Source organism: Piliocolobus tephrosceles, chromosome 5 (assembly GCF_002776525.5).
Source record: "Piliocolobus tephrosceles isolate RC106 chromosome 5, ASM277652v3, whole genome shotgun sequence".
NCBI lineage: Eukaryota > Metazoa > Chordata > Mammalia > Primates > Cercopithecidae > Piliocolobus > Piliocolobus tephrosceles.
In genome coordinates, this window is record NC_045438.1 from 42,774,603 (window position 1) to 42,790,924 (window position 16,322).

Sequence of the window (16,322 nt, forward strand, 5' to 3'; positions counted from 1 at the left end):
TGGGCTGGGATGGGAGTGTAGGTGTGTGTTTGGGCTGGGATGGGAGTGTAGGTGTGTGTTTGGGCTGGGATGGGAGGAGGCTTCTCCATCCCAGATCTAACCATCCAACTAAGACAGCTTCTGTCTCTCTTACAGATTAGGATTCCACTGCAACCCCCAAAAGTTCAAAAGCCTTGATAAATACATAGACTATATCTGTCAAAAATGTCAATGGTCTGGGCGTGGTGGTTTCATGCCTCTAATTCCAGCACTTTGGGAGGCTGAGATGTGGATCACGTGAGCCCAGAAGTTTGAGACCAGCCTAGGCAACATGGCAAAACCCCATCTCTACCAAAAAAAGAAAAAATTAGTGGAGCTTGGTGGCATGCACCTGTAGTCCCAGCTACTTGTGAGGCTGAGGTGGGAGGATCGCTTGAGTCCAGGAGGTGGAGGTTGCAGTGAGCTGAGATCACGCCACAGCACTCCAGCCTGGGCAACAAAGCCAGACCCTGTCTCACAAAAAAAAAAAAAAAAAAAAGTTAATAGAGCAAAGTTTTCACTGTTATTGAAATGTAAATTTTACAGAATTATTTTTGTACAAACACAGCACATCTAATCACTGTCATTGAAAGATAGTTCACCCACTGTTCTAGACACAGAGAACTCCAAGTCTAATGAGAGACAGAATTATATGTTGCACGATGGAGTCTTGTGAAAAGCACAAACATCTAAGTCAAAGGATTTGAGTATGAATCTTGGTGCTAGCATTTACTAGTGTTTTACATTAGGCAGGTTAGTTAATCTCTCATTTCCTCATCTGTAAAACTGAAACTGGGTGCTACCTTGCTGAACTGTTTTGAGGATTCCAGATCATATAAGCTAAGCACCTAACACAGTACCTTGATTTTTAAAAGTATGACTAAATGATAGCTGTAATTATTATTTTTATAACTACCTGTGTGATAAGTGCTTTAATAGATGTATAGTCTGTGTATAAATTGCTGTAAATGAGCAAAGAACCAGGAGCCTTTAATTCTCACTTTCAGAAGAGGCCAAATACATATCTTCAAGATATTATTTTAATCATCTGTAAGATTTCAGTAGATGGAAAAGGTGAGAAAGACATTCAGATGGAGGAGACACCATAGATAAAAGAAATGTGGCCTATTGTGGGTGTAATATAGAGTACAGTATATTGATAATACAGATATGTAGCACAGGATACATGGGGACATGGATGGCAGAAAACCTGGCTGGCATAGAGATAGATGTTCAATAAGTTCTTTTGTCTGCTCAATTAAGTTAGTTTCAAGGTAACTCTGATGAAGATCATAGTTTAACATATTAATGAGATATTTAAAGTATTAATTTCAGTTCTTCTTGCCATTTTTGTCATAACCATAAACATTTAGAATTAGTAGTACTATCTTATATTAAGATTACCCAGTCAGGCACAGCATCCTATTTTAGACCCTAATGAGCTATATATTAATTAGGCTATAAGCTAAGCTGTAACGGAGACCAAAAACTATAGTGGTCCAAACCAGGTATGTGTATTTCTTTTTCACATGACCCTCCCCAGGTAGGTGGGCCATCCAGCATGGCTGGGAACTCGTCTCCTTGAAATCAGCCTAGCCCCCATGTTCCTTCTGTCGTGCTGCTCTCCCGTCCTCTGGATGGTCTCATCTGCATGATCAAAGCTGGCTCACACCATCAGGCTGAAGTTCTAGCCTGTGGAAAAAGGAAAGAGAAAGAAGGGAACATGCACTCAGGCATTTTAAGGATGAGAAGGGGAAGTAACAAACATCATTCTGCTCACATCCCATTGCAGAAACTCAGTCACAGCACGATACCTGGCTTCTAGGGAGGCAGAAGTCTGTAGTCAGGTACCTATCTAACATCCAAGCCAATCTGTTGCTAAAAGGAAGGGAGACTGTGTAATGGGGGTCGGTGAGCAGGCTCAGCCATGATCTGTAGTCTCCAAACTAATGGGAAAGAGACTTTTATTTTGCAGCTTTAAAAATGGATTTTTATTTCTCAAAACATGAAAAATAGAGCTTTGTTGTTTTATTTCGAGTCTCCTACTAGGGTACCTCATTTTTAACCTGTAATATATCCTTTTTGTCATCATAGGAGGCTGAGCCAGAGGCCCACAACTGAAGAATTAGAGCAAAGAAACATCCTAAAACGTGAGTATTCTATACTATAGAATGATTCCTTGTGTAATCATTAACAAGCTGCCTCTACAGATGATCCATTTACCAGTAAGAAACCATCATGTATTCATTTACTCAAGATGGATTGAAATAGTCCATTTATGTCACATTTATATGTAATTGTTTATATATTTTTTAAATTTCTTGAATTTCATATATTATTTTATGGCTTTGAGCCTTATATCCCCCCATCAGACCAGAGTCATGGTCATGACAATTGTGTTTAAGAAAGATGAAATATATTCCATGTATTCCTTCACCCAAATATTAAATAGAAAAAGAATGCTCTGGTCTTCTTGCAAATAAATGTCAAAGAAAAGGTCAAAGGAATCCACAAAGAAACAAATCAAACATTCCTATATTATTATTATTAATAATAGTTTGTTGCTAGTTTAACAAATGACTCAATTCAAAACAAAATTTTCAATTCATTGCATTTTCCTATGTGGTGATAACTCGGCTTCCTTCTTGAGTTGTTTATAATTTCTCAGCACTAAAACGTTCTCCATTCATTTTCCTACTTAATTTTCCCATTCTGTTGTTCTCTTTGACCTTAGTTTTTACTCATCCCTGCAGTAGTAGTTATTGAAGTTGGTATGTTAAAGCTATAAAACTAATAGAAATACAATTTGTCATGCTATCGTGTGTCAATGTGGTCAGGCATTGCAGTGAGTTAAGAAACAGATATTGTTAAATTGAGCCTAGCTGTAGTTTTATATATTGTTAACTTGGTTTCAGAAGATCTTTTTATTGTGTGAAATATCAAAGAGGGATGGGTAAAACTCTGAATAGTACTACAATGGTAGTGACCCATGGTGTGGGGGAAATCCTTGTCAGCCAGGCTTTTCCAGTTATCTTGGCCTGCTAGAAGACTCCTCCTCTCCAATCCAAGATACTTTCTTTCCTTTAGGGAAGAAAGATTTTAGTAGCATATTATATTACAGTTGTTAGTATGAAATCAATTCAACAATGTATATGAACTACCATTCAGTGAGAGCAACTACCATCCACCCAGTCTATGGGATCACTTTCTTTGGAATGCTTTTTTCTGGCTTTTTTTGAACATAACTAGAATGCAGCCCCAGGAAGTACTTAAGTGGCTACTAATGTATAGAAGAGCCAGTTTGGAGCAGGAAAAATTTATGACTAGAACAGTAGGAAAATTTTGTGTTTTTGCTTTGCTGAGGAAGAGTAGAAGCAGCATCTAATTTTGACAACAAAACAAACCAAAAAGGTTCATTGCTTTCCACGATAGGTTCCTGGGAAATACTTGTTGAATTAAGTTTTAAGCATGCTCAAATGCAGACCCTAAGCTCCTAAAAAACACAAATATTATGTCTTACTGGATGCCTGATCCAATACCTAGAAGAAAAAAGGAAGAGCACATTTTGGATAATTCTTTCTTGATCCTGTGAGATAAATAGTGCCAAACCACACTAGAGTTTGGTTGTCTGAGGAACTGTTTCATAGATCTAGAAACTTGTCACGCGTTGATCTTAAGGGCTGCATTGGCCTTTATATTCTGTTTTCCTAGAGGTTTGGGAAAGAGTGAGACACTTCAGATTTGACTCCAGCCCTTTTTTTCCTTCCTTCTAAGTTCACCTAAGCATGTTTATTTCTGGAAACAGAGGCATATTTCCAGCCTGGAGAGACTGATAACTGGCTTATGATCTCCTGACCCAGTATTATACAGCCAAGGGAGGCGGAAGAAAACTGGGAGAGGTCATCTTTCCCCGAGCAGTCACAGGAAACTGAATGGCCTAACTTAGAAACACTCTACTCAGCCCGTTTGCTTCTTGGTTCTTCCACATAGATTGCTCTTGTTTGACGTTTGTATGTTTCATCTCAGCATTTGTTTAAGAACAGTAGAAAAGTGTGTGATACGGTGTGGTTTTTAAGGACACTTACTTTAACTAGGTCATCTTTTTTTTTTTTTTTCCCAAGACGGAGCTTCGCTCTGTTGCCCAGGCTGGAGTGCAGTGGCACGATCTCGGCTCACTGCAGCCTCCGCCTCTCGGGTTCAAGTGATTTTCCTGCCTCAGCCTCCTGAGTAGCTGGGACTACAGGTGTGCATCACCACGCCTGACTAATTTTTGTATTTTTAGTAGAGACAGGGTTTTGCTATGTTGGCCAGGGTGGTCTCAAACTCCTGACCTCGCGATTCATCCACCTTGGCCTCCCAAAGTGCTGGGATTATGGTTGTAAGCCACTGTGCCCGGCCCTAACTAGGTCAGCTTTTCTTGACAAACCAGAAAACTAACTCACAGAATAAAACGTTCAACAATTTTTAGAGCCCATCACTAGTTTAATGAAAATGAGTCCAGATGCCGATAAATGCCATTAGTTTTCACTGGTGACCACAGCACAAATTATATTTCTTAGTGTCATGCACCATACTAGTCCTTACTTGATGTCTTTCCTATTTGTTTTGGTGACACTAGAGCTTTTTAAAAAAGACATATTACATATATGTATTTATATTATATTATATTACGTTTAGTTATGCATTTTAGAACCAGTTCCTAAAAACTGATAAAATAGAAAGCAAGTTTTGGTACTTAAAAGGTCAACTTTCGCTAATTAAGAAAGGTGATGTATTTAGCTGAGAATGTAATTCTAGCTATGTCTTATATAGAGAAAAATGAATTAAGCCATTGAATTCTGCATATATTTTTCCCCAATATTTTATTATGAAAATTTTTAAACATGAAGAAAAGTTGAAGGAATTTTACAGTAAATCCACATATATCTGCCATCTATAGTCTATCATTAACATCTTGCTTTATGACATATCTATTCATCTGTTGATCCAGCTTTTTTTAATGCACTTTAAGTTTATGTGTGTTTTTCGTTTGATAAAAACACCCACATGAGGCCAGGTAAGGTGGCTTATGCCTGTAATCCCAAAGCCTTGTAAGGCCAAGGCAGGGGAATTGCTTGAGGCCAGGAGTTTGAGACCAGCCTAGGCAATATAGTGAGATGTCATCTCCACCAAAAATTGAAAAGCATGTAAAAAACAAAAAGAGAAATGAATCCACAAAAAATATGGCTTTTTGAACCCATTTTACCTGAAATAACAACTCAAGAAGATAATACTCCAGTTGTTGATATTTTTGTATTTTTCTTTCTTCTCCTTTTAGCTCATCCACAAAATTCTCTGGGTAATATTGCTCGCCAGGCAGGTTTCCTATGGTGCTTGCTGCTGTTTAACCACATGTATTATTTGTTTATTTATCGGAAATGCTTCCTGCAGCTTGTCCGAAATGTTCACCCCTCTCTATTCTGAGGAGAGTCACTGAGAGCAAGATTTGTCAACGAACCATGTCACTTCCTTCATGAGTACCCCTCCAGCCTGTTTAAATTAACCGGAAAGATTTACATCCTACTTTATAATTAGTCCTCTAGTGAATCAAAAAATGAAGGAAGCGTGCAAAAAACTTGGTGAATTTTCAAATACTGAGTTTAAGGTTTAACCTTGACTCTATGAGAGATTTTACAATGACTGTTTAATAAGATTCAGAGAAACTGTCATGGTAGCTCATGCTGGTAATCCCAGCTACTTGGGAGGCTGAGGCGGGAGGATCACTTGAGTCCTAGAGATCAAGACAAGCTTGGGCAACACAGGGAGAGCCCATCTCTGCAAAATAAAAGGAAAGATTCAGAGGAACAGTCATGTTGGCTTCCCTCTACTTCTTACCCTCGTCCTCTAACTTCACTAAAAGTACAATTTTGAACATGGAAAACATAAAGAAGTCAGTTTCTGATGTCAAAAATGAATTCAATTCCCTAACTGGTAGCACTAGTTGAACAATATGCTTAATAAGACAAAACTATCAAATATTCCCTTCAAGGAAATGTCATTTTTGCATATTTAATGAAGACTGGAGCATTCATTAGCTTTGGGATGTATTATATCCAATTTTTTAATCTTTGAAAAATACCATAAAAATATAGCATAAACACTGTACAGGAAGAGTTGACAAAAATGTTTTAAGAATTATATTTTTGTTTTTATTAACAATGTCATCAATATCACTAACAATATCATCAATTTTTATCAACAATATCAACAATTTTATTTTCACTATCACGTCACCTTGTAAAGCTCTGGTTTGAATCACAGGAACCACAGTGTGGCTTTTGTTTATTATATATTTTGACAATCCACAAGCTTTATCCAACTCATATGAGGTAATTCTTTGAACCTAAGTATGCATTTTTAAGGATATGAAAGGATATATATTTTGTGAAGCAATTAAAAACCTACAGTACTTTCATAGGAAGAAATTTAAATTATAACCAAATTTGTTTGGCACAAAATGAAAGGATATTAACTCATTGTTTCTTATCTTGTGGGTGATTACAGTTTATGTTCACTCGTTGTCTAATCACCTTCTTTCTTTCTTATGCATTAAAGTTATTATTTCAGAGGAACATAGAAACTTTTCCCTGTTCAGAGAAGGAAAACTGATAGAGAATTTAGCCTGTTCAACTAACAAATACAGATGTTGCAAATATTGAATACTGATATTTTATTCACAACAAAAATAGTTTTAGTTGTAAGAAGTCTATTTGAATTATAAAATAAATATATTTAATACCTGTCATGGATTAAAAAATTTTTTTTCATTGAACCCGGGAGGCAGAGTTTGCAGTGAGCCAAGATCGCACCACTACACTCTAGCCTGGGTGACAGAGCGAGACTCTGTCTCAAAAAATAAAATAAAATAAAAACAAAAACAAAAATAAATAAATAAACAAATAGAAGAAGCTTTCCTTTTTCAACCTTTTGGTCAAGCCTTTATGCAGTGTTATTTTTCTTCAAAAGAGTTCATAATAGCACTTTCTAAAACATAATCTTTCATAAACATCGGTATCCAAGAAGCAAAATGTATGCTCACTGATTGAACAGATGATGAGCTAAAGGAAGCAACAGAGAGAAGTTCCTCAAGTAAGCAACAACCAGCAAAACCTGAAGGGGTGTTTATTTCTTTAAAAATTTTGGACATTTTTCTTTAAATCCCATCTGTTGGGCAGCATAAAATTGTACTACTTGGTGAATCACTAGAGAAAGAGAAGACTTTGGAAAGGCAAAGTCACAAGAAAATAAATAATTTCCACCCGCAGTACATCATAACCTCATTTAGAACATTCTGGTTTGAAAGCAAAGTCCAAGGAAATGCTTACATTCTGCTTCTATGGAAACCAAGGAAGACAAATCAAATATTTTGGTTGGATTTGAGTGGAAATCAGCAGCTCAGACATGCATCGGATGGTTCTAATTTGCTCTTTTAATATGTCTCAGATTTTCACATGAAGGGCAGATCCAGAAGTAAATTTTCATCTGAATTCTGGTAAATTGTGCTTATAAGCTCATGAGATGATCAACAATAGAGGGCTTTCATTAGAATATGGGCATTGTGGTTTTTTTAAGAATACAACAAGACATCAGGAAGCAAAAACGTTTAAAATTAGTAAAGCAAACCAGTCCTACAAAAAAAGCATGTGTGTGTGTGTATGTGTGTGTGTGTATAAGATGATCAACCTTTCTACAAAATCTTTCAATAACTTTTTAACAATGTTGGTGAAGTGTTTGATCATTATTTGTTAGAATCACATGATTGTGGCCTGATATACTTTTCTGATTATAAAATCATCTGTAGTAACTGTCATCATGACTTTCCTCCTTTAATAAACAGAAAAGAATGAAGAAGAGGAACAAGAAGCAAAAATGGAACTTAAACGCAGACTCAGCAGAAAGGTAATGAAGTTGTGACTATTAATGAGCATACGTGTTTTGAGATATACTTTGTTTTTTTTTAAAAAAAATACTAATCCTCTCTCTGTATGTAAAGCAGATGTTTAGAAATAATTATTCCTATTAGTCTATAATCATAGACAACAAAATCACCAGCCTGGGCAACATGGAGAAACCCTATCTCTACAAAAAATACAAAAATTAGCTGGCATGGTGGCACATGCCTGTAGTTCCATCTACTCAGGAGGCTGAGGTGGGGAGATTGCTTCAGCCTGGGAGGTGGAGGTTGCTATGACCTGATAACGTGCCATTGCACTCCAGGCTGGGAGACAGAATGAGACCCTGTCTCAAAAAAAGTAACTAAATAAAATAAATCGATATAATGCACGTGCTATGAATGATGTTTATAATTGCATGTTGTGTTAATTTTGAAAAATTAACAAGGGTTTTAAATTGCATTTACTCTATGAAAATATGTACTCTGTGTGAAAATTTTTAAAGATACAAAAAAAGAAAAAAATAAAATCGTATGTCTTTCATTCAGAGATAGCCATTATTAATATTGCAATGCATATATTTCTATTTTTAAAAATTTGAGTCAGGTGCAGTATCTTGCACCCATAGTCCCAGCTACTTGGAAGCTGAGTCAGGAGGATTGCTTGAGCCGAGGAGGTCAAGACCAGCCTGGAGTGAGGCCTTGTTTCAAAAAAAAAAAAAAAAAAGAATTAATTAAAAATTAATCTCGATCTCGCTTGATTAGAACAATGATAAAAGAAAAAGAAAAAAGAAGTGGAAAAAAATTATTTCTTAAAATGCTTACACTTTCCATTTAGTGTTGGAAATATTAAACAAATAAATATTTTGTTACTCCTGAACATTTCCCACTATTCCACATCACAGCTGGGTAAGTAATTTATTATGAACTTGATCATCCAGCCTGCCTGCTACAGTGCTACCCAGATTGACAAATGTCTTACCTGCCAAACTCAGACAATTGTTGCCACTTATTTATGAATGTATAAATCTGATGTTAGAGCCATCACTTTTTTCTGTGTTAAAAAAATAATAGCCTTTGGAAAAATCAAGCACCATCAGAGTTTATATTTCATTATAAATCCTTCTAATAATTCTTCAGGCATACCATATGCACCTAAAAATGGATAAAGTGACTAAAATGTGACATCTCCATGAAGTGTGACCTGACCCACATTTTTGTGGGCTGGCATCGGGGAGTCTTCAACAAAAGCATTCCAAGGCAGACGAAGGTGGCAATGCTTCATTCCCACAGAAAAGCTATGGGACTATGTCGAAAATGGTTCTGTTTTTCAAGGAAAAAGATACTTAATTTATCCATTGTATTAGTCCATTTTCACACTGCTGATAAAGACATACCTGAGATTGGGAAGAAAAAGAGATTTAATTGGACTTATAGTTCCACATGACTGGTGAGGCCTCAGAATCATGGCAGGAGGCGAAAGGCACTTCTAACGTGGCAGCGGCAAGAGAAAATGAGGAGGAAGCAAAACGGGAAACTCTTGATAAACATATCAGGTCTTGTGAGACATTTTGACTATCACAAGAATAGAATGGGAAAGACTGAGCCCCATGATCGAATTACCTTCTCCTGGGTCCCTCCCACAACACGGGAGAATTCTGGGAGATACAATTCAAGTTGAGATTTGGGTGGGGACACAGCCAAACCATATCATTCTGCCCCTGGCCCCTCCAAATCTCACGTCCTCATATTTCAAAACCAATCATGCCTTCCCAACTGTCCACCAAAGTCTTAACTCATTTCAGTGTTAACCCAAAAGTCCACAATCCAAAATCTCATCTGAGACAAGGTAAATCCCTTCTACCCATGAGCCTGTAAAATCAAAAGCAAGCTAGTTACTTCCTAGATAAAATGGGGGTACAGGTATTGGGTAAATACAGCTGTTCCAAATTGACCAAAACAGAGGGGTTGCAGGGCTCATGGAAAGTCTGAAATCCAGTGGGGCAGCCAAATTTTAAAGCTCCAAAATTATCCTTTGAATCCAGGTTTCACATCCAAGTCACACTAATGCAAGAGGTGGGTTCCCATGGTCTTGGGCAGCTCCGCCCCTGTGGCTTTGCACGGTACAGCCTCCCTCTTGGCTGCTTTCACAGGCTAGTGTTGAGTGTCTGCAGCTTTTCTAGATGCATGGTACATGCTGTCAGTGGATCTACCATTCTGGGGTCTGGAGGACAATGACCCTCTTTGCACAGCTTGACTAGGCAGTGCCCCAGTAGGGACTCCGTGTGGGGGTTCCAAACCCATATTTCCCTTCTGCACTGCCTAGCAGAGGTTCTCCATGAGGCCCCCCCAACCCTGCCCATGGCAAACTTTGGCCTGGACATCCAGGCATGTCCATACCTCTTCTGAAATCTAGGCAGAGGTTCCCAAACCTCAATTCCTGACTTCTGTTCACCCGCAAGCTCAACACCATGTGGAAGCTGCCAAGGCTTAGGGCTTCCACTCTCTGAAGCCACAGCCCAAGCTCTACATTTGTCCCTTTCAGTCACAGGTAGAGTGGCTGGGACACAGGGCACCAAGTCCCTAGACTGAACACAGCACATTCCTAGACTGGCCCTGCCCACAAAACCACTTTTTCCGCTTGGGCCTTGAGGCCCAAGTGATGGGAGGAGCTGTCATGAAGGTCTCTGACATGGCCTGGAGACATTTTCCCCCATGGTCTTCAGGATTAACATTAGCCTCCTTGCTACTTATGCAAATTTCTGCAGCCAGCTTGAATTTCTCCTCAAAAAATGTTTTTTTCTACTGCATCTTCAGGCCGCAAATTTTCTGAACTTTTATGCTGTTTCCCTTTTAAAATGGAAAGCTTTTAACAGCACCCAAGTTACTTTTTGAATGCTTTGCTGTTTAGAAATTTCTTCTGCCAGATACCCTAAATCATCTCTCTCAAGTTCAAAGTTTTACAAATCTCTAGGGCAGGGGCAACATGCCACCATTCTCTTTGCTGAAACATAATAAGAGTCACCTTTGCTCCAGTTCCCAACAAGTTCCTCATCTCCATCTGAGACCACCTCAGCCTGGACCTTACTGTCCATATTGCTATCAGCATTTTTGTCAAAGCCATTCAACAAGTCTCTAGGAGGTTCCAAACTTTCCCACATTTTCCTATCTTCTTCTGAGCCTTCCAAACTGTTCCAACATCTGCCTGTTACCCAGTTCCAAAGTTGATTCCACAGTTTTGGGTATCTTTTTAGGAACACCCCACTCCTGGTACCACTTTACTGTATTAGTCTGTTGTCTTGCTGCTGATAAAGACATACCCTAGAATGGGAAGAAAAAGAGGTTTAACTGGACTTACAGTTCCATATGGCTGGGGAGGCCTCAGAATCCTAACAGGAGACAAAAGGCATTTCTTAGATGGTGGCAGCAAGATAAAATGAGGAGAAAGCAAAAGCAGAAACCCCTGATAAACCCATCAGATCTCAGGAGACTCATTCACTATCATGAGAATAGCATGGAAAAGACCAGCCCTCATGATTCAATTACCTTCCCCTGGGTCCCTCCCACAACATGTGGGAATTCTGGAGATATAATTCAAGTTAAGATTTGGGTGAGGACACAGCCAAACTGTATCATTTTTGTTTCCTCAAAGCTCATTAATGTCAAATAATGATCAAACTGAAAGACTATTGACTCAGTTTCTAGGGATGACTGTAGTCTTCAATGGCCTTCAAGTTACCATCTGTAGACAAGCAATCACCCCTCCTCATTGCCCTGGGCACTCTTATGATACACATGATCTTTCTCAATCCAGCTGGGCCCCTCCATGAGGCAGTAGTGCCTGCCCTTATCCTCTGCACCCACTTGCCTCCACCATACATAGCTCCATGGTGTAGGTGCAGATCAGCCCGTAGCATTGGTAGCTACCCCGTGACTGGGACAGTCCTGAGGACAAGACTGGATGGGGAATTTCTAACCCATGTTGCCACTGGTCACTTTCCTTCTAGCCAGTTTTTGGGAGCAAGGGCTTCTCTACCTCCTTATTTCCACCTGCCCCAAAGTGGCAGCAAGAAGATAGCAATATAGATTGGACAGCACCTAGACTATAACAGATCACTTAGATTAATCTCTCTCTTGTCCATTGCCTACCAGGGCTCTATGAAGATAGAGGGAGCCATAGTTGGCACATCCCTGCTCAAGTGGGCTCAGGGTATGGGCCTAGGCCTTCTAAAAGTCCTTGAGTGCTTTGAATGTTAGAATATTGGCTCAGTTCAGAAGAAAACTGAGGCCCAGGAAAGGGCTGTTAATGACTACAGAATGTAGACCCAGTGCAAAATAAGGAGTATCTCTGGACAGGTGTTGTGGCTTATGCCTGTAAACCCAGCACTTTGGGAGACTGGGATGGGAGAATTGCTTGAGCCCAAGAGTTCAAGACCATCCTAGGCAACGTAGAGAGACCCCCCATTCTGTTTAAATAAAAACATAAATAAGCAATATCTCCAAAGAGGACCACTTAGATGATGGGTAGTCTGGCTGTATACAGAGTATATATAAGAGAGAAAATATAGGAAAATGGGCCCTATGACTACAATAGAGGTCTAAGTCTACCTCTCTGGAGATAACTGTGTTACCGCCCAACTGAGAAAAACCAAAATGGGAGTGAACTTCTGTTGCAGAGAGTAGATAATGCCTGTTTACCAGGGGGCCAGCTTTCTTTCACCTGTCAGAATCTTATTCTTCAGTTTGAGAAAGGAACAAGAGAGAAAAGCAATATAATTACAAATTTGAATCTGGCGAAGACCACAAGGAGGGACCCAAGTTGTTAGAAGTGTCTTGAAGGTTGGAGTTGATTTTAAGCAGTGATGGTCTCAAGGAAGTACAGTTCTCCACCAGCTCTCCCCTCCCCATTCCTGTACATTGGTTTTTCTGGCCAAGGGCATGTGTCCTGTTGGGGCCTTGTCCTTATTATGAATATCTTAAGGACAGCTGTGCTATAGGCATACCCTTTATTGGACCCTTTCTATGTCATAACTTTTGTTTTTTGAGACAGAGTCTTGCTGTGTCACCCAGGCTGGAGTGCAGTGGTGCGATCTTGGCTCACTGCAAGCTCCGCCTCCTGGGTTCACACCGTTCTCCTGCCTCAGCCTCCCGAGTAGCTGGGACTACAGGTGACTGCCACCACGCCCAGCTAATTTTTTTTTTGTATTTTTAGTAGAGATGGGGTTTCACTGTGTTAGCCAGGATGGTTTTGATCTCCTGACCTCATGATCCGTCTGCCTCGGCCACCCAAAGTGCTGGGATTACAGGCGTGAGCCACGGCGCCCGGCCTGTATGTCATAACTTTGTACATTTCTGAGTGTATGGGTTTAATATTATAGGAACAGGCTTTTGTTCCCATTTCTAAAAGTTTTTTAGAAAAACTTTTAGAAGTTTTTTGCCTTGATAATTCAATCCATGGCTTTTGCCTTGATAATTCAATCACGAAACCAGCCGTTCTGTATCTGGGTTACTATTGTGTCTGTGCATTGCATATTCCTTGCGTCAGGGATGATAGACCTTTATCACAGTGCCAGGCAAGTTGGGGAAAATAGCATAATGCAGGTGGTTGCCAAAGACTGTGACCTATCTGAAACGATGATTTTTTATAGTCTCAAAAATTAGGGCACATGGCTTTCTAGTTCTCATTAGAAATTCCCAAGATGCTGTTGCCTTTTTTTTTTTTTTTTGATGCCTGAAAGTGACCTTATTTAACCATAACTTTGAAGCGTTCTCTATAGAATACTTGCCACCATGAGGCTGTAAGCGGTTTACTGAATTCTGCCTTTTTCCTTGTCCTCCTGCAGCTCAGTCTGAGACCCACAGTGGCAGAGCTACAAGCTCGAAGGATCCTGCGATTTAACGAGTATGTAGAAGTCACAGATTCTCCTGACTATGACCGCCGAGCAGACAAGCCCTGGGCCAGGTTAACACCTGCAGACAAGGCAAGAATCCCAGTGGATTTCGTGTTGATTGTGTTGCTTTTCTGGAAGCTCCAATATCCACATTCCCCCTACTTAAGTCATCCTAGGGGATGAGATCTTACCAAATATTACAACGGTTTTCTGCCTCTGATTATTTAAGCCAGTTAAAGTGATATGTTTAGTGATAGCAATGTAGTTCTTTCAACTAAGTCTCAGAGAAAAGTAGTTCTTATTTACCATAAAACCCACCTGCTTTCATACCTGGATGGGGAGGGCTTTCTCACATCCAGGATTTATCCTTACTCTTAGAAAATATAACTTATACCACTTATCATTTTAAAGGGATGTGTTAACAATAGAAAAGTTTGATTTTTGTCAAGACTGGCATACTTTTAATAGAAATGACAAGACAGCAAATAGTTTAGGCTATGTGGGCCATACAATCTTTGTTGCAACTGCCCAGTCCTGCCATTGTAGCATGAAAACAGCCACAGACAATGCGTAATTGAATGGATATGTTTATGTTCCAATAAAACTTTATCTACAAAAACAGATGGTGGGCCAAATTTGGCCTGCAGGTCAGGCTTACCAACCCCTACTCTAAATCATTGCACACAGTTCCTGAAAAATGAAAAATACAGTGGGTTCTATCAATGTAGAAAGACTTTTATCTTATGAGTACCATTGTTCCATAGGCAAAGATTCTTGCCAACCATTTGTTTTTAAATTGTTCTAATTTTTCTCTCTTAGCAAAATCTGGTATTGAATAAACTCATGCTATACCCAGTTTTTTTTTTTTAATCGTAAGTACTTTTGCTTAAACATGCCATGTCTTAATGCTACATACTGTGCATCAAGCACATACTAGAGATACAGATTCAGAAATTCTTAGTTCATAAGTACAAATGAAAAGTAAGAGGAATAAGATCACAAAGGAAGAATGTTCAGAACAAGAGTAGAGGAGAAGGAGGCTGAGAAAAGCACTCCAGGGACATTTTAGGAAGAAGCAGCAGAAAAATATTGAGAAGAAATGTCTGTGAGGTGGGGAAAGAGGAGAAGCTCGTAGCACAGCAGCTTGGAAGTACTGTCAGGGAGGACGGCCATGTGTGTGCAGTGACATGGTGAGAGGGAGCATTTTGGTGGCCTGACGGGTGGAAGCCTGTGATGGAGACAATGAGGATCAAACACAATCCTGAGAATTTGGGCTCTGAAGGGTAGCAGTATCATAAGGCAGTTGTTCAACATATGGCTGGTGATTGTGAAGGTTAATAAGCTTGGGTGCGTAAATTTGGAAAACGAGATACGGTACCAAGGGAGTGATTTTTTTTTTTTTTTTTTCAATTTATGGGAAATACTTGAACAATTTTTTATGCTGTGAAGGGGTCAAAAGAAAGGGAGAGGTTGAACATACAGGAGGAAAAGTCAGTAACTGATAGAGTGGGAAAAAAGCACTGGAGTAGCAGGACAGTACTTATCTGGAAGAGGCAAGGAGCAGACCCTTGAGGACAGGAGGGAGAGCACAGGCTGAGGAAGCTAGGAAGGCATATTTCATTGTGCTTTTACTTTGCCTTTCGCTCATTTTGAGTGAAGTTGAGCAAATTTTCATATGCCTATTGGGCATTTGGATTCCACTCCATTGAAGTGCCTTTTGCCCATTTTCTTTTGGGTTATCAATTTTTTCTGATTCATAGGAGTTCTTCCTATATTTCAGTTATATATGTTGCAAATATTGATTTAACAAGATTCTTAAACTTAATACAGTCAAATTTTTATGGTTTATGATTTTATTTCTGGTTTTAAACATTCTTTGCATACCAAAATGATAGATATATTCTCATATACTGTCTTCTAAAGTGTTTATAGATTTGCTTTTCACATTTAACTTCTTGGTTTGCCTGGAGTTGTTTTTTGGGGAAGGTATAAGATATGCTTTCAGTTTTCTTGGTCATCTGTATTATATGTTTGTTTTTTATGTCATTATTTGCTCTTTTCTCTTCTTCCCCTTAATTTTTTGGGCTTTATTGGCTGTTCTGTTCTAACCTAAGATAGACTCTCCAGATTATTAATTTTCATCCTTCTTTACTTTCTGATAGAAGCACTGAGGGTTAGAAATGACTCTGTGTGTCAGTGATTTGCAACCTTGGCTACACATTGGAATCACCTATAGATCTTTAAGAATGCGGATGTCTGGGTCTCCTCTCCAGAGATGCTGATCTCATTGGTCTGGGATGTGGCCTTTATATTGGGATTGTAGTAATTGTGTCTCATATGTCCTTGAAAACAATATGTGTCCTACAGTTTGAGGGTGTGCAAATTCTCCTGTAAAATCAGTCTTGTTAGTTCTATTCAGATTTCTGTAGCCTTAGGGTTTTTTTTTTTTTTTTTTTTTTTTTTTTTTTTTTTTTTTTTTTTTT

The 16,322-nt window shown here is 39.0% G+C and overlaps 1 protein-coding gene across 5 annotated transcripts in view; it reads left to right on the forward strand.

The window, feature by feature from the left end:
- PHACTR2 (phosphatase and actin regulator 2) overlaps window positions 1-16,322 on the forward strand; it is a 307,677-nt gene that overhangs the window by 242,648 nt on the left and 48,707 nt on the right. For all 5 annotated transcript variants that reach the window (XM_023183774.3, XM_023183777.3, XM_023183772.3 and 2 more), the window contains 3 exons: window positions 2,113-2,168; window positions 7,895-7,956; window positions 13,792-13,929. In XM_023183774.3, coding sequence (XP_023039542.2) covers window positions 2,113-2,168; window positions 7,895-7,956; window positions 13,792-13,929 — 256 coding nt within the window. The remainder of the gene's footprint in view (window positions 1-2,112; window positions 2,169-7,894; window positions 7,957-13,791; window positions 13,930-16,322) is intronic.